We start from the raw sequence: 22,696 nt of genomic DNA, 5'->3' as shown, positions 1-22,696 counted from the left end.
TGACAGCAGCAGCGGCTCCTGCTTGCGCTCAGAGGCACGGCTGCTCCCTGGGGCTCTGCATGAGGAGTCTGTGGGCTGGCCAGCCCTGCTCCCCTCCCTCCCCTGCTGCTCCTGCTGCTGAGTCAGGCCTGGCAGTGCCCACCCCCAGTGGGTGGGGGAGCTCCAAGGCAGGCGCAGAGGTTGTAGTAGCCGGCATGTGCTCCTGCCCCTCCCGCTCTCAGCTGCCGGGGAGGAGGAGTTCGGAGGGAGCTTCAGCTGCCTTCTGTGAGCTTGCCAGGCTGAGGTTCCTGGGGAGGGCGGTCGGTCGGATCCTTTCCTCCTTGCTTCCTGTTGAAGGCAGCCAGCCGGCCAGACAGACACTTTTCTGCCCCTTTGGAGAGCCAGGCTAGGCCTCCTCCTCTCCTGCCGCCTTCGCCATGGTGGCTGGCATGCTGATGCCCTTGGAGCAGCTGCGCTCCATCTACGAGCTGCTCTTCCGCGATGGGGTCATGGTGGCCCAGAAGGACCGGCGCCCCCACAGCTACCACCCCCAGCTGCCGGGCATCACCCACCTGCAAGTCCAGCGGGCCATGGGCTCCCTGCATGCCCGCGGCCTGGTGCGCGAGAGCTTTGCCTGGCGCCACTGCTACTGGTACCTGACGGACGAGGGCATCGCGCACCTGCGCCAGTACCTGCGCCTGCCGCCAGAGATTGTGCCCGCCACCTTGCAGCGCGTCCGCCGCCCCGTGGCCATGGCAAGGCCCGCCCCGCGCCCACGCCCGCCTCGCACCCAGACCGTGCCAGGCCCACTGGCCTGCCCCCCGAAGCCCCAGGAGGCCTCACGCCAGGAGTACCGCCGGAAGGAGGAGCCTGCTGGGCACATGGAGCTGGTTGCTGCCAGGGCAGGGCCACAGGTGGCCTCTGCTGCCCCTCCTGCTGAAGGTCAGATGCCCTCCATGTGGGGGAGGCCTGGGAGCTATGGGGCAGGAGCTGCTTTGGGGGATGTGAGCTGCAGCTGGGTGAGGGCAGAGCTGGTGGGTGAGTGCCCAAGCCAGGTGGGGGAAGGTGGGTGTGCCAGGAATTGGGCATGATGTCTGGGAGGTGGGGGGGGGGCAGATGTAGTTTGGGGCCAAAAGCTCAGGGCTGTTCCCCCTCTTACCTTTTAGCTAGCACCCTTGGGTGCTTTCTTGATCCTTGGTGCTGCTTGTGTTGCTCCGTGATTGTGGGCTCAGGAGGAGGAGAACTTGGGGGGCTGTCCAGATCATTTGCCCCACATCCCCTGCAAAATCTGGGGTGAGAGGTTGCATCAGGGCGGGCTTCTTCATTCATTCTTCCATCCATTCATTGATGCTGGCCCAGTAACGCGACCCCCTCCCGCGCTTCCACGTGCCTGGGATGAGCTAGAAGGAAGCGAGTGGGGGGGGTGGAAGGCGGCAGCGGCGAAGGGGAGGCCTTTGCCCCGGGCTCAGCTGGAAGTTGGGGAGTCCGCGCTTTCTGGGGCGCCCTTTTGCCGCCGGCATCTGTGCCACGTGGGTGTGAGCTGTGTCGGGTGGGGGGTAAGTCCAGAGATCCGGCGTGCCTGAGGGAGGGGGCGCCGCCGTGCTGACAGGTGGGCAGCAGCTGCTGCGCCGGGCTATCCTTAGCCGCTTCTTCGCGGCCACTCCCGGTGGCGGCGCCTCGTCTTTCTGCTTGCCAAGGTCAGAGCAAGGCCCCGGGGCTGCCCCATGGACCCTCCTGCGGGGGAAGAGCCCCGGAAGAAGCGGCGCAGGGGGCGCCGGAGGAAAGGGGGCAAGTCGGAGGAAGGTACCTTAGCGGTTGGGGTGCGGGGGCAAAGGGGCACGAGCGTGGGGGCAAGGGGGCAGCAGGTGCGCTCGCCTGGACCGGCCTGGCTGCTTCTGCCCGCGGCCCTTGCGCTGGATAGAGCAGGTTGGATGGGGGGGGGTCCTCTGCGCGTGATGGGGTGGGGGGTGCCCATTTGTGCCCAGGGCGTGGCTGAGACCTGGCTCCGCGGCATCCCGCCCTCCACGTCGCTCCGCGCGCAGCCTGTGGGGCTGCCTCGCCCATCTCCTGGGCCTGCGGGCTGCTGGTTCCAGCTTGGGGGGGGGGAGGTTTCTGGAGGGCGCTCCTCGTGAGGAGTGTGCGGGAAGGAAAAGCGTTTCTGCAATAATACCCCCCCCCGTTGCCCGCACCAGCCCCGCAGGGCGCTCTCCTGCTGGCGACCCTCCCCACCCCAGCTGGCCGCTCGCTTGCCGGGCAGGGCTGCAACGTGTCGGCCCTGCCTTTGCCGCTGCGAGGAGGCGGTGGGGCCGGGCATCAGCCGCCCCCCGCGGTCATGTGGGGCTCCAACTTTCCGTTGCGCGCGGAAGGAAATGCGTCGCGCACCCGCCTTGTATTCCAGCAGCGTGAGTCACCGGCGGCGGCTCCTCCCCCCCCTCCTCTGACCCTCCCGGGAGAGTTTGGTTGCTTTGGTCCTGGGAGAGAGGGAGGCCCGAACATCCCCCCCCCCCGCTGCCGCCCCAAGCAGCTATTTTCGTGGCTGGAGTGGGGACCCCCAGGTGGATGTCTGCCATTGCTAGAGAACTCGCTTCAATAAGCCCGCCCCCTGCCTGCCCCCTTTGCCTGGGGGAGTGAAAATCAAGGAAGCGGGAGGGGGGGTCTATTCAGCAGCACAGGCCTGGGGGGGGCACCCCCTGTGGCTGCTTTTCCCCGGTGCAAAGAAGGGGCGAGACTGTGCAGTGGGAGGGAGGGAGAAGGAGGGCCGAATGGGACCGCGCACAAAGCCCCCTCCCCAGAGCCGAGTCCTGCCAGCTTCTTTTGGCCACCAGTTCCTGCAGGAGTCTTCGTGCCCCCCTCGCCCCCTCCTCGTCCCAACATCTGCCTCTTGAGTTCCCTTTCCCAGGCAAAGCCTCGGACGAAAGGCTCCCCGCAGGAATCCTGGCGGCTCCCGGAGGGCAGCTGGAGCGCATTTGGGGAGCTGGAGGGAGCGGGCAGGCGAGGCCTGTGGGGTGTGGCTGCTGCTGCTGCTGCTGCTACTGGGGCGGGCAAAGAGGGGCTTCCGCGGCGGCGGCGGCTGTGGGGCTCTGCACGGGCTTGTCCTGGCTGGGGCGGGGAGGCAGGATCTGGCGGGAAGGGAAGGTGCGCTCCGCACTCTCCCAGCAGCAGCAGCAGCAGCAGCAGCAGCAGCAGCAGCAGCAGCAGGATGGCAGCTCCAGCCCTGGACTGGGAGGATGGCCGCTACTTTATGGAAGACCTGATCCAGCAGGGGCAAGGTAGGGCAGCGCGCTGTCCTGTGGCATTTGGGTTGGGGGAAAGAGGGGAGGGGGGAAGGTGGCGCCTGGAGCCGCCTGACTGAGAGGCAGATCTCTGGGAAAGAGGCAGAGGAGGAGGACAGGAAGTGCAGCCGCCTTCTGAGCTGCAAGGCAGAACATCCGATGCCAGGTCTTCTCGCCCAGAACCCAGGTGCCACAGGCATCCTCTTGGCACAGGATGGAGCCCCGAGTGCCTCTCTGCTGTGTTCAGGAGGGGCTCCCGAGTCTGCTGGGCTAGCTCTCCAGCGAGATGGTCTGCATGGAGACACCCCCCCCTCAAGGCAAACCCCTCTGCTCCTGCAAAAGAGCCCCAGCTCCCAGCCTCTTCTTTTCCAGGCTGCCTCACTTTTCCCCAGCTGCCAACAGCTGGCATCAGTTCTGTGAAGGAACACAAGGAGATAATGCCCTGCGTCTCCCTTAGGTGTATGCGGCGGGGGGGGGGCATTATATGCCTGGGAGGAGCTCCAAGGAAGGGCTTGGGACAGGCCATGCTTTGGAGAAGGACCCTGCAGCCACAATTGGGCGGGAACAGAAGAGGGGGGTGGAGTGTTCCCCCTTTCGAGAGTCAGCCTCTTCCTGCTCCTTTAGGGCGTGGCGCACCCCTCCCTCCCTCCCTCCCTCTGCCCCATCTGGCTTCCTTTTGCAGCTGCTTCTTCCAAACTGGCCCTGATTTGAGGCCTCTGCAGTTTCCCTCCGCAGGAGGTGAACAGATGTAAATGCTCCCTGCCTGCCATTCATCCGCTGGGGAAGGGCTTCAGGGGCTGCCCCCTTGGCAGATGTTGCGAGAGCACAGGGCACCCCCTGCAGGCAAGACTGGTTTGGGTGACTGCAAGCTGTGTGTGCAGTTGCTGGAAGTTTGGTCTCCAAGTTCCTGGGCAGCTCTAGGTTGGCTTGACCAGAGCAATTCCCCATTGGGCAGGAGGACCTCATCGGCTGCCCCTGGAGAGCCTGGCGGAAGCAAGGGAGGGGGGAGCTGGAAGCTGAGGAAGGTTTCAGAGAGGAGCTGCTCTTCCAATGGAGTGACATGTATTGAGCAAATAAAAACCACCAGCCAGCCTCTCCCTAACGTAACCAGGAAGGGGCTGGTGAGGATTTTTCTACTTTGTTCTGTGGAGCTTGCTGCAATGAGATGGTTGCTACTCAAGTCCTTTTTCCAGCCACAAAGTGTCCTTGTGGCTTCCTAACAGTCTAGCCCACCCCTGCCAAGTCTAATCATCAGCTGCTCTCCAGGGCAACAGGGGTGGGGTCTCGACCCCCAGACCTCCTTCTCCTTTGACCCACAAGTGCTTGGCCTGTGCCTGGACTGGTTGGCAGGGTTGTTTTCAGTTTTCCTGTGAAGCTGCCTAAGAGCCGGGGCGGTGGGGTCAGAGAGTTAGCCTAGGGTCTGGGAGACCTGGGTTCAGATCCATGCCATAGGCAGCCATTTTCCAGGATTTTCAGATGAGAATCTGTCCCAGGCCTGCCTGGAGATGCTGCTGGGGTCTCCAGGACCTTCTGCATTGGGGCGAGAGAGAAGCACCCAAGACACCTTGAGTACCTTGAAGAAAAGTTGGGGTCTCAAGGTAGTAGCAGCAGTAATAATGCTACTAACAGCAATAATTTAAAAAGCTAAGAAGCCACTAGGAGTGGCGGAGCTTCAGTTACATACCTGGGTCTCCTCCTGGCATGGGGGAGCTCTCACTTTCTCCTCTTCCCTTCAGGCGAGGGTGGGTTACTCTAAAATGCTGGATGGCGGCTCCCTCACCTGGGCCTGGTTTCAACCTTACCATAGTCTGCTGGTGTGTTCTAAACATGCAAGGCAAGAGAGCCTGAATGGGACCTCTGGAGAGAGCCAGTCTGGCTGAGCGCACCCTGGAGCTTGTGCTCTTGAGGCGGGAAGAAGGACTTGGTCTGGGGCTCTCAACATCAGCTTCCTCAGTGTTATGAGAGATGGAGAAGAACTTCTCCTTATCCACTTCTGCAGGGTCCTTTTTGAGGTAATGCAGCCAGAACTGTGGACAGTATTCCACATGCAGTTGCACCATAGATTTCTTTAATAGCCTGCTGATATTGGCAGCTTTATTTTCAATTCCTCCCTATTGATCCTGAGCATGGAATTCACCTTTTTTCACAACTGCTGCTCCTGGGTCAAAGTCTTCATTGAGCGATCCACTGACCCCAAGGTCAGTTGTGGCCAGTTCAGATCCCATGAGCATATTAAGTGAAATGAAGATATTTTTTTTTGCGCCAATACTTTACACTTATTCATATTGAATTGCATTGGCCATTTTACCACCCATTTACTCAGTTTGGAGGGCCTTTGTTTTAAGTACCAAATCTCTTTGTTTTAATGACCTTAGATTATTATTGTTAGCAAACTTGACCACCTAACTCTAGAATGTTTATGAACAAGTTGAAAGCACAGGCCCCAATACTGATCCTTGAGGAACTCTACTTCCTTCATCTAGTGGCGGAGGAAGAGGAATGGGGGGGGGGGAGCGCATCGCCAGCCCCCTGTCTATTTATTGCTGCTCTGTTTATTGCTATTGCTTCCTTTTACTTAAACAATTCCTGATCCACAAGAGGATATCTCCTCTTATTCTTATTCAGCTGAAAGCTGTTTAAAAGTCCCAAGTACGGATGTTGATGTTTGTTGACACTCTCTGAGACCTCTAATAGGTTTGTGAGACAGGACATGTCCTTCCAGAAGCCAGGCTGGCTTTTCTTTAGCAAGGCTTGTTCTACTGTATGCTTACTCATTTCATCTGAGCCTGGTGATTTGTTAGTTTATAATTTTGTCTATTAGGCCTAGTTTGCATCCTGATGAAGGTTTGTCCACTTCTGGAGACGCGTCTGTGCAGACTCCAGCCTCTGGGACTTAGAGAGAGTGCTGGTACTTTTGAATGAGGTCCTCCTCAGTAGAAAGTCATCGGGCCAGGACTTGTAGCCAAAATGTCTAGCCAATCACAGAACTTGTTTGTGGATTGCAACCTAATCCTGTTCATTTATGTTTACTTGGAAGTAAGGCCCACTGCCAGCAAAGGGGGTGGAGATGTACCCCTCCCCTCCACACAAATCAAGCAGCTAGGACTCCAGGCAAGCACTTTAGATCCCTGCCAGAAGTGAAAGGTGTGAGGAGGATCGCTTACATTTGACAGGCACACACCAGGCTCCTCAAAGGAAAGGAGAGAGAAAAATGTAATTTAACTTGAAAGGAAATGTTGAAGGAATTATTGCGCATCTAGCCTTGGGCAGAGAAACCTCTGGGGCGGCTCAATAGCTACTTCAAGGGCTGGTTCAGAGAGGAGGGTCCAGGCTCATTTTCTCAGCCCCAGAAGGCAAGGAGAGGCTAGATCTAAGGGGCTCAAGTCACAAGAGGGAGAGGAAAGCTTTCCCGGGAACTTCTTGAGCTTTTAGGGGTGGAGGAGAAGGCAGCTTGTGCTGGGAATCTCCGGTGAGCAGGGGGTGGCTGTTGTGCACAGATCCAGCTTGCGGGATTCACAGTTTGTCATCTTGTTGAGCAGAGAAGAGGATGCTGGACCAGAGGGGTCACTGGCCTGATCCTGCAGGCTCTTCTTTTGACCCAACTGCCCAGGGATCTGGTGGGCTCTTCCTTACTGGAGCAGAGAGGCTGGACACCCACCAGCCTTTGGGGGTGCCCTGGGGCTGGCAGAGGGTTGGAATGAACAGCTTAGGAATCCTCCACCTGCCCTTAGATTCCAATGAATGACAAACTACCCTTGGGTGGTCTCCCTGCAATGCCGCTGCCTTAATTGTTCTCAACTAATTGACTCCGATTCTTTCGCATAGAGCAGAACCTTCGCGGGCACCTCATCTCTCTCCTACATCAGAACCACCTCCTGGGTGGACCCAGGTGCTTGACCGCCCTGTGGCGTCAGGATTAACCCCCCCGCTGGCTGTGGGGTGCTGCTGAAGGGCAGCAAAGGTTACATGCCAGCCCCGCAGATACATTTATAGCATTTTTACGAGGACGACGACGGTGCAACCTTTCCCCTTTCCAAGCGGCCACTCCTTGCCTTTCAAGGCTGTTGGAAGCGGGTCTTGCCTCCCGTTGCTTCGATGCCCTGACCTGGAATTCTCCCCTGGGTGAGGCTGGACGGAGTGTCCTCTCCTGGCGCAAAGACCAAGCCCTGCTGGAGGGCGATGGGTGAGAGTGCCACTCACATGAAGGGCGTTTGAGGTGGGTACGGAGCATACCCCGTCACCCCCAAACCTGACATTCCAACCCTCGGCCCGCTGCTCCTTATGCGCCAATTCCTTCGAAGCAGCTTCGCCGCTGGCTCAAGGGAGAGGATCTCTCCCGCGAGCGGCGCAGGACCTGGGCTGGGGGTGGAAGCCCCCTACCAACCCCACTGTAGGAAGATGCTTGCGGAGAGCACCCCTCGCCCCTAGAGTGAGGGTCAGGAAGGAGGAGAAACTGCGGCGGAGGCCCGGCTGAGGCAGGCGCGCCCGGCGGCGCCTTTGTCCGAGGGGGCGCGCACAGGTGCCTGCCGCGCCGGGGAGGGGGCAGCTGCGCTGTGGGGTCCCTGGCCGAGCGCAGCCTGGCTCCTCCTCCTCCTCCTCCTCGCTCCGGTGTAATGTTCTAACTCGAGAGCCGTGACAAGGCCCGTCCTGGCCGTCGCCGGGCTATTTATAGGCCCGCCTGCGCCACTGCCCCCTCCCCAACAGCCACGGGGGACCCGCGGGGGCTGGCGGTGTCGTGAAGCCCGCAGCTCCGGACCCTCACTCGGGGGCTGCCGCTGCCGCGTCCTGTAGCTGCTCCTCTTGCGCGGCCGGGGGGTGCCCTCCGGGACAGCGGCTCCCCCATGAAGATCGTGCCGGGTAAGCCGAGGGTCTCGGACGGCCGAGCGGGGAGGCACTGGCGCCGGCCGGGCGAGTTCCTGGCAGTTATAAAAAGCTTGGCCGCTGCCGGCCGTGATTGATGGAGGGGGGAGAGGCCCACCCGGGGCAGCGCCGCGCTCGCCCTCCCGCTTGGCTCCGGGGAATGCGAAGCGCACTTGGCAGGGTGGGCATCAGGCCTGGCGCGAGCGAAGCCCGCGATTCTCCTTCCTTGCCTCCCTCGGTCTTGTGGCTGCGCTGCCTAATGGTTGGATCAAAGGGGCAGAGCTAAGCGGAGGGGGAGGGCGTGCCAAGGCGCTGGGCTCTGCCCTGGCGAGGGCGAAGGGAGTGGTCAAGGCGCGCGGGTAACCTTGAGCGCTGCCTGCGCAGGGACAGCGGCGGGGCCGGCTCGCGCCGTCGAGGCTGCGCCGGGCTAGGCCGGGCTCCGGCGGCTCCGCAGTGCGGGCGGCGGGCCGAGGGGGGCGGGCCTGCGGGCTGCCCCGGGAGGCGGAGGAGGAGGATCCTGCGCTGGCGGCTCGGGCGGGGCGGCCGCTCGCTCAGCGCCAGGGACTCGGCGTAGCGGCTGCTGCTGCCGTCGGAGCACCTCCGTGCCCTGCTCGGCGTCGCCCGCGGCCTCCGCCATGGATCCCGGCGGCGGCAACCTCTTTCCGTCGCTGGTGGTGGCCGGCCACGCGCTCACGCTGGCCCTGGTCTGGTACCGGCGCCGCGCGGGGAGCCCCGGCCAGGACGGTGAGTGGCGAGAGGGCGCGCGGGCGGCGCTGGGGCCCCGAGGACAGGCGGGCGGGCGGGGGCGCGCCGAGGGGCGGGGCGAGGCGACCGAGCTCCCCCTCCCCCCCCGGCAACCAAACACTGACACGTGGGCGCGCGCCCATTAACCCCTGCGTGGCTGGAAGGCGCGCCCGCGTGCCGAGAAGCCGGCCTTGGGCAGGAGAGCCGCTCCGTCGGTTGTCAGTCGGCGGCGTCTTGTGCAACGAAGGGATAATGATTCGGTCGGTAGAGTGGGGACTCTGGACCGCAGAGTTGTGGGTCGGAGCCCCACGCTGGGCAAAAGAGCCCTGCATTGCAGGGGGTTGGACTAGGTGACCCTCCTGGTCTCCGATTCCGTGGACCCCTGCTTGGCGGCTTTTGGGTGCCGCCTTCAGGTCGAAAGCTCTTTGGGTCCCTTCGCTGCCTTCAGTGCCGCTGGCTGAGCTTGGTTGGGGGCCGCGCTCAAGGCGACCTACCTTGCAAGGCTGTTGTGATGAGAGGGGGAGCAGGGCGCCTCCTGCTGCTGACCTGGTGCAGCGCAGCCAGCCTGGCTAGGAAGCCCATCACTCCGCTTCCACTGGCTCTCCAGGGAGATGGGAGTCTCAGAGTCTTCCTCCTCAGCGAGAGTAGCTGGGGTAAGACGCTGCACTCTCCTCCTCGTGGGGCTCCACCAAGTGGCCTCTCAAACTGCCCCACTGGATGCCACCCAGGTCGGAGTGGCTTTTCTCCGTGACTCCAGGCTGGAGCATCTTCTAGATAGTAGCAGAATGAGGTCTGCGGAGTTAGTTCCCTTCTGAGAGCCGTGACGTCAGGCTGTGTCCTGCGCTGGACTCTGGAATTACCTCTGCCGAGGCAGGTGGGGGGAATGCAGGCACAGCACTGGGCCAGCTGCTTGTGGGGCTGGAGAGGGTCTCTCTTGGGGAGTTGCTGCTCTCTGGGTGCTGACCCGGCAAGGCTGTCTCCACTGCCCTTGGGGGTCTGCCAGAACCCACAAGGAATGGCTGGTGGGGGGGCCTTCATTGCATGTTTCAGCAGCAGCAGCTGCCCACTTGGGTGGGGGCAAGAGGAGTGGGACAAAGGGCAGGTTTAGTTGTAGGTACGGGGGGGGGGGGAGAATGAGCAGGTGTCCCCCCAGGAAGGAGGAAGGGGTGGCAGCTGTTGCTGTTGCTGCTGCTGCTGCTTCTCTGGCTTTTAAATGGGAGCAGCAAAGCTTTGCCTAAAGATCAGTAGGATTGAATTTCTGTTGGAAGTGCGGGAAGGAGGAGGTTAATTTCTGGACAGTGAAAGTGATGTTCCTGGTTGATGACGTCATTGCCTCCCCTGGAATATTTTCCAGTGCCACTTCTGATGCCACCTGACCATCTCCGGAGAGGACACTTCCCCCTTGGGGGGCACTGAGGAGGCAGAATCTGTTTTGGCCAAACATTCCTGTTTTAGTTTTCTGTTTGGGATGCCGCCTGGTCTTCTGCAAGGGGGTCAGTGTCTGTCTGTCAGACCCCCAGATCTCACTTCTGGGGCCACCTACGATGCCGCCCTCACATGTGCCAGTGACCTTTCAGATGAAGGAATGTGGCATTTGGCAGTTCTGTGTTGATCCCACACAAATGTGTGGGGCACTGGGCATCAGAGCTCTTTGCTGGGGGAGCAGGAGAATGCATTTCAATGGCACAGTTTGTTCTGGTAGCAAAAGCACTTTGGGGAGGGGTGATTTTCAGTGGGAAATTGGGGAGGGGGAGGATGAGGGAGAGTTTAACCCTCTCCTGCCAGCTGCTCAGGGCTCCACATGCGTAATGTCTTTTTTTTGGCCGTTAGCAGCAGCAGCAGCGCCGCCTTGTTCATTCTGTTCTAGCAGGCACAGCACACCTTTCCCTTGAGGGTCCCAGGGAACAGAGGACTGGCAAGGGAAGTGGCATCATGGCTCGCATAAAAGCATGCCAGCCCCACCCCTCTGCCACACGCTCCTTGGGGCACCAGCAGCCTTCTCCTTTTGATGCCAGCTGGGCATGGTCACCTCTTAGCAGCACCTGTGCCTCAGCTTGGGTGGGGCTGTGCCAGACAGCGCAGGTGGCAGCCTCTGAGCATGTTTTCAAAAGGGCGGGGAGGAGCCAGGCTGCTTCTCTGGCTGCGCTTTGGGGCAGGAGGGGGAAGGACTGTGCTCCTGGCTTCCTCCTCTGTTGTCCTGCAGGGTCTCTGGGGCAAAGGTGTCTGTACTTGCTGTGCTTTCTCTCCCCCCCCCCCCAAGCTAAAGGCTGGAGTTGCATAGCAGTGTCACCACTGGGTGCTCTCTCCCCCCCCCCATCCTTCTCAGGGGGATCATGTGCCAGCCAGCCTTTTGAGCTGGCATCCTTGTTGGGCTCTGTTCCCCCTGCCAGCTGCTGCTGCCCCCAGCTGTTTCCCAGAGTGGGGGAGCCTGGAGAGAGGCCCCCCCGCCTTCCCTGCTTCTCTTGGGCCCAGCCACGCTGCCCAGTCATGCTGCATTCAGCTCCGATTTCACAGCTGCCCCCCCCTCCCATAGGCCCGGTTCTGTGGTGCCGTTTGGCAAGCAGTGCTGTGCCCAGACAAAGCAGGAGTCCAGGGCTCAGTCTGGGACTTTCTCTGAGCATGTGCAGAGTGCATCTTTCCTTGGTGCTGCAGAACCAAAGCCCACCCTTAAGCTTGGGCTTCGGGTGCCACAGGGTTTTCAGCTCGGGAAAATTGTGCCGTCTTCATGGTGGTTCTATTCCTGCTCTTAAAGGTTTTTTTGTGGTTTCTGTACAATACGCTGCTGTTTTGCAAGAGGCTTCTATACTTTAACAAACAAACAAATATTGCATGTGGGAGACCCCCTTCCGTGTCTTAACACCTGCAGGTCCCATGTCTGGCGCAGGCCTTGGTGCCCCACGCATGGGTCCTGCTGCTAGTGATGTCCTGACTTTTGTGACACAAATGCAGAGGTTCCTATGGCTGCCCACAACTCCTGTTTCGCCTCTGCCCCTTCTGTCAGAAGCTGAGCTGGTGGTTTTCTCGGAATCTCTGCCACTCTGCCACTCATTCCGGGCACCAGTGTGGGTGGGGCCTTCCCCCATTGCCATGGCAGCCTCCTCCCCCCAAAACACACATCAAGTGATCAGGAAACCGCAGTCTGGTAGCGCACAGTGAAATTGGAGCTTCCTTGCGTTGAAACTGCCGGTGGCGGTTGGGGACCTACGTGGAAGGGAGGCTGGCAGGGTGGGGAACCGGATGAAAGCTTCATTTTTGGAATCATAATTTTTCAGTTTAGTTTTTACAGTTACATCAAAAATTTCGGATTTGGTTATACTATTATAACCAAATACATTGACTGATAATTATGAAATTATTGTGAGGTTTAATAAGTTAACTGTTTATATTTGGACAACTTTTCTGCTATACTTTATTGGAAGGAGAAAAATAATCGCTTCCTTAATAACGACTTAAACCATTTATTTAACTAAAACAATAACATTGTAGCATATGTATCCATGTTTGTTAACTGATGTGGTTAAACAATTTTTAAAAAAAACAAAACTTGGACTGAATTTTAGCACACATGAAAAACTTAAAACAAATCCTTATTTCCTGATGAATAACCTTTGGACTATAAAGTAACTTAAATAGAAAACTATCTTTAGAAAGATTCCCCCCCCAAGCATTTTATTTTAAAAATCCAATTTAAATACAAAAAACCAATTTAAATGCAAAACATTTTTTAATTAACAAAAAGTCATTTATTTTTATCCACCCTGGTGGGGAGGCACAACATTCTGTGACTTGGATGGGGGAAGAATGGCAGGGCCAGGCTTCTCTTTATATATGTACTATTTTGCTGCATCACTTGTGGTGGTTCAGTGCTCAAGGAAACAGTCCCTGGCCTGGCAGACGAGCTAAGCTCCTGAATTAGGCAAAAAGCCCACTCAGCATCCTGTTCATCCAATCAAATGCCCAAATGGCCCTGTAGACCTGAAGGAGCATCTCCACCCCCATCGTCCAGCCTGGACATGGAGGTCCAGCTCCTTCCCTCACTGTGAAAAGTGAAGCTACAGGGAACCAGCAAAGGGCCTTCTCGGTAGTGGAGCCCACCCTGTGGAACGCCCTCCTATCAGATGTCAAGAAAATAAACATCTGAAGGCAGCCCTGTTCAGGGAAGCCTTTTAACATTTTATTATGTTTTTATGTGTGTTGGAAACCACCCAGTGTGGTTGGGGCAACCTAGTCAAGATGGGTGGAGTACTATTGCTACTATTACTAGGAGAGCAGGTGGTGCTGTGGTCTAAACTACTGAGCCTCTTGGACTTGTGGTTCAAATCCCCGCGACGGGGTGAGCTCCCATTGCTCTCTCCCAGCTCCTTCCAGCCTAGCAGTTTGAAAGCATGCCAAACAGTGCAAGTAGATAAACAGGTACTGCTGTGACAGGAAGGTAAATGGCACTTCCGTGCACTCTGGTTTCCATCACGGTGTCCCGTTGTGCCAGAAGCAGTTTAGTCCTGCTGGCCACATGACCCGGAAAGCTGTCTGTGGGCAAACGCTGGCTCCCTCAGCCTGAAAACGAGATGAGTGCCAAAACCCCAGAGTCGCCTTTGACTGGACTTAACTGTCCAGGGGTCCTTTACCTTTACTACTGGTACTACTAGTAATAATAAACCCACCAGCAGGATGTGGGGGCAGCAGCAGCAGCCGCCCCCTCTCTCCTGGTTCCTGGCAGCAGCTCTCCAAGGGTGGAGGGAGAGCGTAGTCACTGCAGCCAGGAGCCTTGGCTAGCCTTTTCCTGCATGAACTTGCCCAGTCCTCTTTTAAAGCTATTTCAGTTGGTGACCATCGCGGCCTTCTTCCTTTGTCCTTCCTTTGGCGCCGCCCTGAACCTGCCAACATTCAGCTTCCCTGGAAGTCCACACATCCTGGTGCTGTGAGAGATAATAATAGTAGTAGTAGCAGCAGTAATAATAATAATAATAATAATAATAATAATAATAATAATAATAATAATAATAATTTATTATTTATACCCTGCCCATCTGGCTGCGCTTCCTCAGCCACTCTGGGTGGCTTCCGAAAAAATATTAAAATACTGTAATACACCAAACATTAAAAGCTTCTCTAAGTAGGGCTGCCTTCAGATGTCTTCTAAAATTCTGGTAGTTGTTCTCTTTGACCTCTGGTGGGAGGGCGTTCCACAGGGCGGGTGCCACCACCGAGAAGGCCCTCTGCCTGCTTCCCTGTAACTTGGCTTCTCGCAGGGAGGGAACCGCCAGAAGGCCCTCGGCGCTGGACCTCAGTGTCCGGGTAGAATGATGGAGGTGGAAACGCTCCTTTAGATATACTGGACCGAAGGGAAAAACCCTTCCCCATCCACTCTCTCCACATTGTGCATAATTTTATAGAGTTCCACCTCTTACTTGACTTTTCTCTAGAATCTGAAGCCCGAATTGTAGCCCATGGAAGCTGCTGTGCCAGTGGGGAGTGGGGCGCTTTCAGGCTCCCCCAAAGTGGGGAATCCCGACGCCTCCTGCTTCCTGCTGTCTCTCTGGACCACGGCGGCTCCTGCGCTTGTCTAACCTTTTGCCTTTGACCTCCAGGGCAATGGCTCACAGAGTCCTCTCTGCCCAGGCCTCCTCGTGGGTGAGCTGGAGCCTTTCCTTGCCCCAGGACTGTAAGTTGTTGCAAGCAACAGCCCGGAGTGGGGGGGTGTCGCCTGGGCCCCAACCCCCACTGCAAGCTTTGCCCCTCCAGTGAATCTACCCCTGTGGTTGCTAATGTTAAATACTACATACTAAAGTGTGTGTTTTGTGTTGTTGTTGTTCCATGGTGGCATCTACTTACAGCACTTGAGGGGTTTGTGTCTCAGTGTGTGCAGGGGGAGAGAGCGTTTTGGGGCCCTCTCTGTGTTTCTGCTTCAGCCCCCTGATCATTTTGGCAGATCAGGAGCATAGCTGTCAACTTTTTCCCTTTTCTTGCGAGGAATCCTATTCGGAATAAGGGAATTTCCCTTAAAAAAAGGGAAAAGTTGACAGCTATGATCAGGAGCTGACAGAGCAGCGGAGGGAATGGGGTTTTTTTGACAGGTGGAGGGCAAAGGACAGCTTGGGCAATGAAGCAGGCGGGCCTGGGGAGGGGTGAGTGTGTGTGGCCTCTGGGTTCCTGAGCACTGCTGCCCCAAAGCTCAGCCTGCAGGCGGTCTGTGCTGAATGTTCCACACAGTGCAGAATTGACATGGACTCTGACCAGTGTTGATGGAGGTCTTGGGGGGTGTGTGGAATAGGCAGGGGAGGTAGAGGGACTTCCAGCTCCTCCTGCTTCTGTCAGGTGGGGGTGCAGCTGAGCCATCTGACAGAGATTCTCCTCTCTGGCTGCGCCCTGCTGATTCTGCTAATCCCTGTTGGGCTGCAGCCTGTTTCTGGGCAGAAAACTTCCGCTTTTTGCTGTTTGCCACCTGCCTGCCTGCCTCCCTATGTGGCTGTCCTTGGCCCCTTGCCAGGCCTGCTGGGGGGGGGGCTGCCGCTGCCCTCCCCCCACCCCGTCAAGGTCGCACCTGCCAGGACGCATCAGCTTCCAGGGTGTGTCCAGATTCTTGACTGCCGTGGAGGTCACCTCTGGACTCCGCACAGGGCTGCTGGCTTTCCAGGGGGTGCCTGGCCCCTGTGCCGGTGGGGGCCCTGTGGGGCAAGGCAATCGGGGAGGGGCTGCCCCACCCAGTTCTGGCTTGGGTCTATTTTTAGATGGCGCAGCTTCTGTCTGCAAGCTGGTGAGCGCCGAGGGAGGCTGTTTATCCTGGAAACCAAATAAGAGGCCTGGTTACTGTGGCTGCTGCTAATGGGCCTGTTTCTCCCTCACCAGACCACAGACCAGACTGCTGTGGGGAAGAGGCAGGCTGGGGGGGGGGGGAGAGGGACTGGCCTCAGGCCAGGCAGTGGGAGCTCTTCACAGCCCCCGGGATTCCACTCTCCCTCTGGACATACCTGGGGACTTGTGGGCCTTCAGTGAAGCTGCGTGTGGGGAGAATCAGTGAAGAGTTAGTGTGGAATTTGCTCCCCCAGGAGGCAGGGATGGCCTTAAGAGAGGAGGAGACAAATACCTAGGGAGGACTATGATGGCTATTTGCCCTGATGGCTCTGCTCTGCCCTGGGACCCGTGGAGGGGATTCCTGCTTGCTGGTTTCCCCACAGGTGACTGGTAAAGGTAAAGGGACCCCTGACCATTAAGACCTGCCAATGGCCCTTCTAGTCCAGCATCCCCTTCTTTCAGGGGCTGGGGCTGAGTGGGGCCCAAATTCTGATATTCGTTGGTCCTGAGGCTGGTGCTTTGCGCCCTTGTGCTTTTTGACCCCATGCCCCCCCCTTTTCTCTAGGCTGATGTGGCATTATTAATATTATTTATTAGTGGAGTTCCCCTGCCAAGGTGAACTCAAAGTGACTTACAGAAAACAAACATTAAAAACGAAATAAGTGGACATATGACTGTTGTATTTTAGAGTATTTATTTTGTTTGTTTATGTTAAAGAAAACTCAATAAAAAGCATGGGGGGGGGGGAGAAAACGGGAAAAAACGAAAATAAAAACAAGGGCACAAACAACCTAGACCAGGGGTCAGGAAACTTTTTGAGCTGGGGGCCGGTCCACTGTCCCTCAGACCTTGTTGGGGGCCAGACTATATTTTTTTTTGGGGGGGGAAATGAACGAATTCCTATGCCCCACAAATAACCCAGAGATGCATTTTAAATAAAAGGGCACATTCTACTCATGTGAAAACACACTGATTCCCAGACGCTCCGCCAGCTGGATTTAGAAGGTGATTGGGCGGGATCCGGCCCCCGGGCCTTAGTTTGCCTACCCATGTTCTAGACACTGGCAGATGATGAGAGTAAAAGGCAGGGGGGATAGTGGGGCGTCCTGGCTGGGCCTGGCTGGAGGGGTTGTGGAGCCCCCTAGCGGCCACCTAGGGGATAATGATGAGCCCCTCTGCTTGTGGGTCTCTCACCCGGAGAGCCTGCTCTTTCTTATGGGGTGGGAGCAGAGCGGGCAGCCTGTGCTGGCGCTGCTGTGTGGCCTCTTCTCTGCCCCTTCGGGCCAGGAGGGAGTTCCTGCTTTTCCTCCGCAGTTTCAGGAGCAGCACCCATCTCCTCCCCCACAACTGCTACCCCCCCAGGTCTTGCTCTCTCTTTGAGGGGGTGCTTTTTGTTGGGGGGCGGGCGAAGGAAGTCAGACCTCAAGGCTGGGACAGTCAGTGCCGTGTTGGTGCGTGTGCAGCATAAAGGGCACCTCTGAGCATGTGCAGAGCGCGGGCCTTGGCGGGCGGTGTGTGGCGCTGCTTTGGTGAGCGGGAAAGGCCGCCTGCGTGCTCTTCCTGTCCCGGACGCAGCACACCCTCCCCCCCCCCAAGTCCTTATTCACTTTTTCCATCTTCCCGCCCTGCTGTGCCAGAAAGGGGGGGGGCGGCGGATGCTGTTCTGGTGCAGGAATCTGGTTCTGATTATGCCAAGTGACTCAATTGTCCCTCTGCTCCGTGGGGAGGGAAGGGGGGCAGCGGGATCCTGCTGCTGCCCCCTACCCCGCCCAGACCCTGGGAACCAGGCTGGCCCTGAGAATTTCCCAGCGTGACTCAGGGGCCAGGGAGCCCCCTGGGGGCCGGATGCCTGCAGGGAAAAAGCACCCCTCTCTCCCCCCCGCTGCGCTTATCGCGCCCTTTCGCAGCCGCGCGCGGCCTTATCTGTCCCGCGCAGACGCGCACGTGGGAGCGGGGGTCACGCGGGGGGAGCGAGGCCAGATAGCCAGGCTGGCGGGCCTTTCCCTGCGCAGGGAGGCCCACGGGGGAGTCGGGCCAGGGCCCCCCACCGTGTCCCGGGGGCTCCCGCTCGTGGGCAGGCGCGAGACCCCACGGGGGGCGCCAGAGGTTGCCCAGCCCGCCCCCTCGTGCCCCCTGCCTGGCTTGGAGAGCTGGAGAAGGAGCAGAGGCATCTGGACGGGACTTTGGTGGGACTGGCTGACTGCGCAGCCAGGGAGGGAGGCGAGGGCGTCGCCGGCTCCCTCGCCAGGCGCCCGGCCAAGGCGCTGGTGACGAGAGGGCGACGTGCGGAGTCCCCGCGCGGCTCCAGCGGGGCTTCCCTCGCTCGCTCCCTCGGGGACCGGCTGGCTCGAGTCCCGCAGCGCCCAGCGGGCCGGAGCTGCCTCTGCCGGGGGGCTTCTCGCCGCGCCCCCGAGGGTGGCTCTGGTGGCGCTTGTCGCTCGTCTGCATCCTCCGAGGGCCGGGGAGGCGGCCCGCTCCCCTCTCGGGGGCCACTTCTGGCTGGGTGCCCGCCTGGCATTTCCCGCCAGTCTGCCGAAGGCGGCTGGTTAATGATTATTTCTTTATCGTTCGTTTCGTTTCTATATCGCTTTGTGTTTTTAAGTCGGCGGCAAACCTCAAAGCGGTTTACAAGCTGCATGGAAACATCGAACAAAACCAGAAGGAAAACAAATAGAATGTATCCCTGCAGAGCAACACAATTAACAGGAAACTAAGACATTATTTTAATAATTTCGCAACAAGACCCTACAGAGGAAGATAAAGTGTCGAACACACATTTAATGCTGCAAAATTAAGAGCAAAAAATTCTTTGAACGGCAGGGCCTTGGGATAGCACAGTCTGTAGGGTCGTGGCTTCGAGCCCCACGTTGCGCAAAAACGTTTCCTGCCTTGCGAGGGGTTGCGAGGGCTAGATGACCCCCGTGGTTCTTCCCAACTCTGCGATTCTATGACGATGATTGCACACTGAAAACAGCACTGGAACGGGCGCGCCCTTTCCCAGAGCCTGTGGTGTTCGTTTTGCGCATCCCGCGGCGCTGGTGCACCGTCTGCTGCTGGCAGAGCGCGCGCCTGCCGTGTGCGCCTGGGGGCGTTTGTCTGTGTGCGCAGTGGCCTAGATCGCGGTTAGGGTTAGACTAGACGGCCTCTGGGCTCCCCTTTCCCAATCCCACCCAGGCCTGGCCCGTCGGCGGTGCGCATCTCTGGCAGCAGCCGGGCCTGGTGGCGAGGGGCGGGCGCGGGGCGGGGCGCTTCCTGCTGGCGGAGCCGTCGAGCCGTCCGGGCGGGAGGGAGCCAGAGCGCGTCGCCATGGCTTCCCGTAGCAGCAGCAGCAGCACCCTCGGCGGGAGCGCGGAACCGTCGGTGAGCGCCTACTTCGCCTACAAGCGGGAGGTGCTGCTGGGCGCCTCGGAGTGGCTCAGCGCCCCCGAGCGCTACCGCCAGCGCCTTCTCTACAGCCAGCTCTGCTGCGTAGGTAGGTGGGTGCGTGGCTGCCAGCGGGCGGTGGGAGGCGGGCACTGCCAGGCAGCAGCTGCACCCCTCCCTCCTGCCAAGGGTGCGCGCCGTCCAGGCTCGGTCCTCCTCGTCCTCAGCCGCGGCGAGCCGAGGGTTAAAGGGGGCGCGGAACGAGCTGTCTCCGCCTCCCGTCCCCGTAGCAACCAGCCCGCGCACGCGCGCTCCCTCGCAAGGGAGGGAGTCCTGGCTGGGTGCGCGCTCCCGACCCTTCAGAGCGTTTTGCCAGCGCCGCTGCCGGCCAGAGCCCAGGGAGCGCGGTTGACTAGAGTCTCCTCGGCTGTAGCCGGCTCTGGTGGGGCTGCCCCATCTCTCTGCCTGGACTGGCACCCCCTAAGGGGCCCTTGTCACGCGGGTGGGAGGCAGAGGCGCCGCGGGAGAATGGAAGTCTTAAAATACTTCTCTATACGCGAGTGTGTTTATTGTTTTTCACAATGCAGCGAACAGCAAAACAAACTGGCTTCTTGAAGCAAACGCCGCTCCTTCTCTCCCAAGTCCTCCATGCCTTTGGGGTGGTCTCTGTGGGGGGGGGGGCTCAGCTCCTGGGAACCATTTTTAATTACACGGTTGCATTAGAAGACTGTGAATCAAAGTTTCCCCTTCCTTCTGGTGGGCAGGGAGCCCAGAGGAAGCAGCGGCCGGCCTGGTGTCCTGCCTGGAAAATGTTCCTGGTCGGGCTTCTGTCGGCTGGGGAGGAGGAGGGAGCCCCTCCCGCCCTTGGCAGGCTCACCTGGCAGCAAAGGGGAAGGAGGAGCCCGAGGGATCCCTGCCAACCCCAGTCCTTTGGCAAATTTGCATAAATTCCTCAGTTTCTGCTGGCGGCTGGGTGTGGACGTCCTCTGCGCTAGGAACTTGGTTGCAGAAAGAAATGTAGCCCTACAGTCAGCACTTTGCATCCTTCCTGCCCTGAGGAGCCTGAGATCCAAAATACACAGGAGGGAGCAGAGGATGGAGAGGCAAGGGGGGGTGTTAACGGAGAAATCTGAGGGCTCCCTGGGACAAAAAACAAGGACACTGGCCAGGAAGACCAGAGCAAAGCAGCAGCCAGTAGGCTTGGTCTTTGTGACAGGACTCCCACCTGCCACCAGGTGGAACAAGATGGAAGTCCCAAACAAAAGAGAACCCAAACTTTTATTAGCTGCTAATCCCCATGTTAGGGACATGGGTGGCGCTATGGGTTAAACCACAGAGCCTAGGACTTGCCGATCAGAAGGTCGGCGGTTCAAATCCCCGTGATGGGGTGAGCTCTTGTTGCTCAGTCCCTGCTCCTGCCAACCTAGCAGTTTGAAAGCACGTCAAAGTGCAAGTAGATAAATAGGTACCCCTCCAGCGGGAAGGTAAATGGGCGTTTCCGTGCGCTGCTCTGGTTCTCCAGAAGCGGCTTAGTCATGCTGGCCACATGACCTGGAAGCTGTACGCCGGCTCCCTCGGCCAATAAAGCGAGATGAGCGCTGCAACCCCAGAGTCGGTCACGACTGGACCTAATGGTCAGGGGTCCCTTTACCTTTTAATCCCCATGTCACACACCCCTCCACTACATCACACACACATCACGGTTACATCATGAAAGGGGAGGTCTGGTGGCAGGAATCTGAGTATCCTGGACCCTGCCCCATGGTTCCCCTTGCCCTCCACCAAACACCCATCAAGTGGAACAAAATCACCTATAATCATAATCATGAAGTGCTTTGAAAAGCTGGTACAAAATTATGTCATTGCCTGCCTACCAGAGGGACTGGACACATTCCAATTTGCTTATAAATTGAAAAGATCGACAGAGGACGCTGTGGCGATTGCCCTCCATGCCGTCCTTGCACATTTGGAGCAGCGGAGGGGTTATGCCAGACTGCTTTTTTTAGATTTCAGCTCGGCATTTAATACCATTCTACCACAGCGTCTGATGTCTAAACTGGAAGATCTGGGGCTTCCGTTATCACTTTGTGGGTGGATATTGGACTTTTTGACAGACCGCTCCCAGAGGGTTCGGTTGGGCCCTTATACCTCTAATATGCTTAAGACTAACACAGGAACACCACAGGGATGCGTACTCAGTCCGCTCCTTTATATTCTCTACACGTACGATTGTGTCGCTGCTCACCCTAGTAATAGGGTTGTCAAATTTGCAGATGACACAACCGTGATTGGGCTCATCCCTGAAAGGGAGGGTGAAACGGATTATAGAGATGAGGTGGAGCGGCTGACAGAGTGGTGCAGAGTTAACAACTTGCTCATAAATACAAGGAAGACAAAGGAGCTTGTGGTGGACTTCAGGAGACAGAAGAGCAATATCCAGCCACTTTTGATTGATGGGGTCTGTGTGGAGAGGGTAACAACGTTCAGATTTTTGGGCACTGAATTACAAGAGGATCTGTCCTGGAGTGTCAACACAAGGGGGCTTGTGAAGAAGGCGCAGCAGAGACTGTACTTTTTGAGAATTCTAAGGAAAAACCATCTTCCGCAGAAACTGCTGCTTGCCTTCTATCACTGTGCCATTGAGAGCGTGCTCACTTATGGCTTATGTGTGTGGTACGGAAGCTGTACTACCCAGGACAGGATGGGGTTGTGCAGAGTTGTTAAGGCAGCAGAGAGCATTGTTGGCTGCCCACTCTCCACCTTAGAGCAGATTTATGCCACAAGGTGCCATAGGAAGGCACTGGACATAGTAAAAGATCCATCGCATCCTGGTCACTGTCTCTTCGAGCTCCTGCCGTCGGGACGGAGATACAGGACGATGAAGACAAGAACGAGCCGTCTTAAGAACAGCTTCTTCTCCAGAGCGATCTCGGCCCTGAATGGGAAGCCTGGACTTTGAAAGTCATCTAATCTTCCTTGCTGTACTATACTGTATTGTTTTAATTAGTGTTTTTATGGAGCAGTCAAGTAATTTCGTTGTCCCCGAGAGGGGGCAATGACAATAAATTTATTATTATTATTATATTATTATTATATTATTATTATTATTATTATTTTATTATTATTATTAAAAGAGATATTCACATTTCCCTATTTCCCAGCCAAGTACATCACACCCTTTTGTCTTCATCTGGGTTTGTTATTTCTGGAATGGCTACCTGTCTGGCACTCAGGTATCAGGAGGCCAGGGATTATCACTCAGGCAGAGGGGCTGCTGAGGACCTGAGCTCACATGTCTATAGGAATTTCTGAAGTAAGCCAGTACATAGATTCATTTATCATTTGGTATTGTGCAGCTGAGGCCCTTTGAATAGATAGGAAGAAACTGATAAAGTGTTTTGTGGAGACAAGTCACAAAAGTGATGGTGCTGATTTTGGTAGTGGGCTGCATGTGCATGATATCTGCTGGAGGGGCAACTCCCCCCCCCCAAACCTATACATAAATTCCTGCAACAGGAGGAAGCACCATTCTTTCCGTTTAGAATGTAAGCTCCTTGGGGCAGGGACCTGCTGCTGTGCCAGGGCTGGCTCACCTGTGCAGGCCCTCTGGGGGTTAGACTCAAGCTCCCTCTACTCCCAACACAGATGCAGGCTGGGGAGGGTCACCCCCCCAAGTCAGGCCCTGC

General features: G+C 57.6%; 1 protein-coding gene across 1 annotated transcript in view; it reads left to right on the top strand.

The window, feature by feature from the left end:
- Positions 1 to 401: 401 nt before the first annotated feature.
- Positions 402 to 22,696, top strand: part of PLEC (plectin) — a 120,459-nt gene continuing 98,164 nt past the window's right edge. The window contains exon 1 of the mRNA XM_053395664.1: positions 402 to 921. Within this exon, the coding sequence (XP_053251639.1) occupies positions 417 to 921 (505 nt within the window). The 5' untranslated portion in view covers positions 402 to 416. The remainder of the gene's footprint in view (positions 922 to 22,696) is intronic.

This window comes from Podarcis raffonei, chromosome 7 (assembly GCF_027172205.1).
Source record: "Podarcis raffonei isolate rPodRaf1 chromosome 7, rPodRaf1.pri, whole genome shotgun sequence".
Lineage (NCBI taxonomy): Eukaryota > Metazoa > Chordata > Lepidosauria > Squamata > Lacertidae > Podarcis > Podarcis raffonei.
This window is presented reverse-complemented; position numbering and strand designations above follow the sequence as displayed.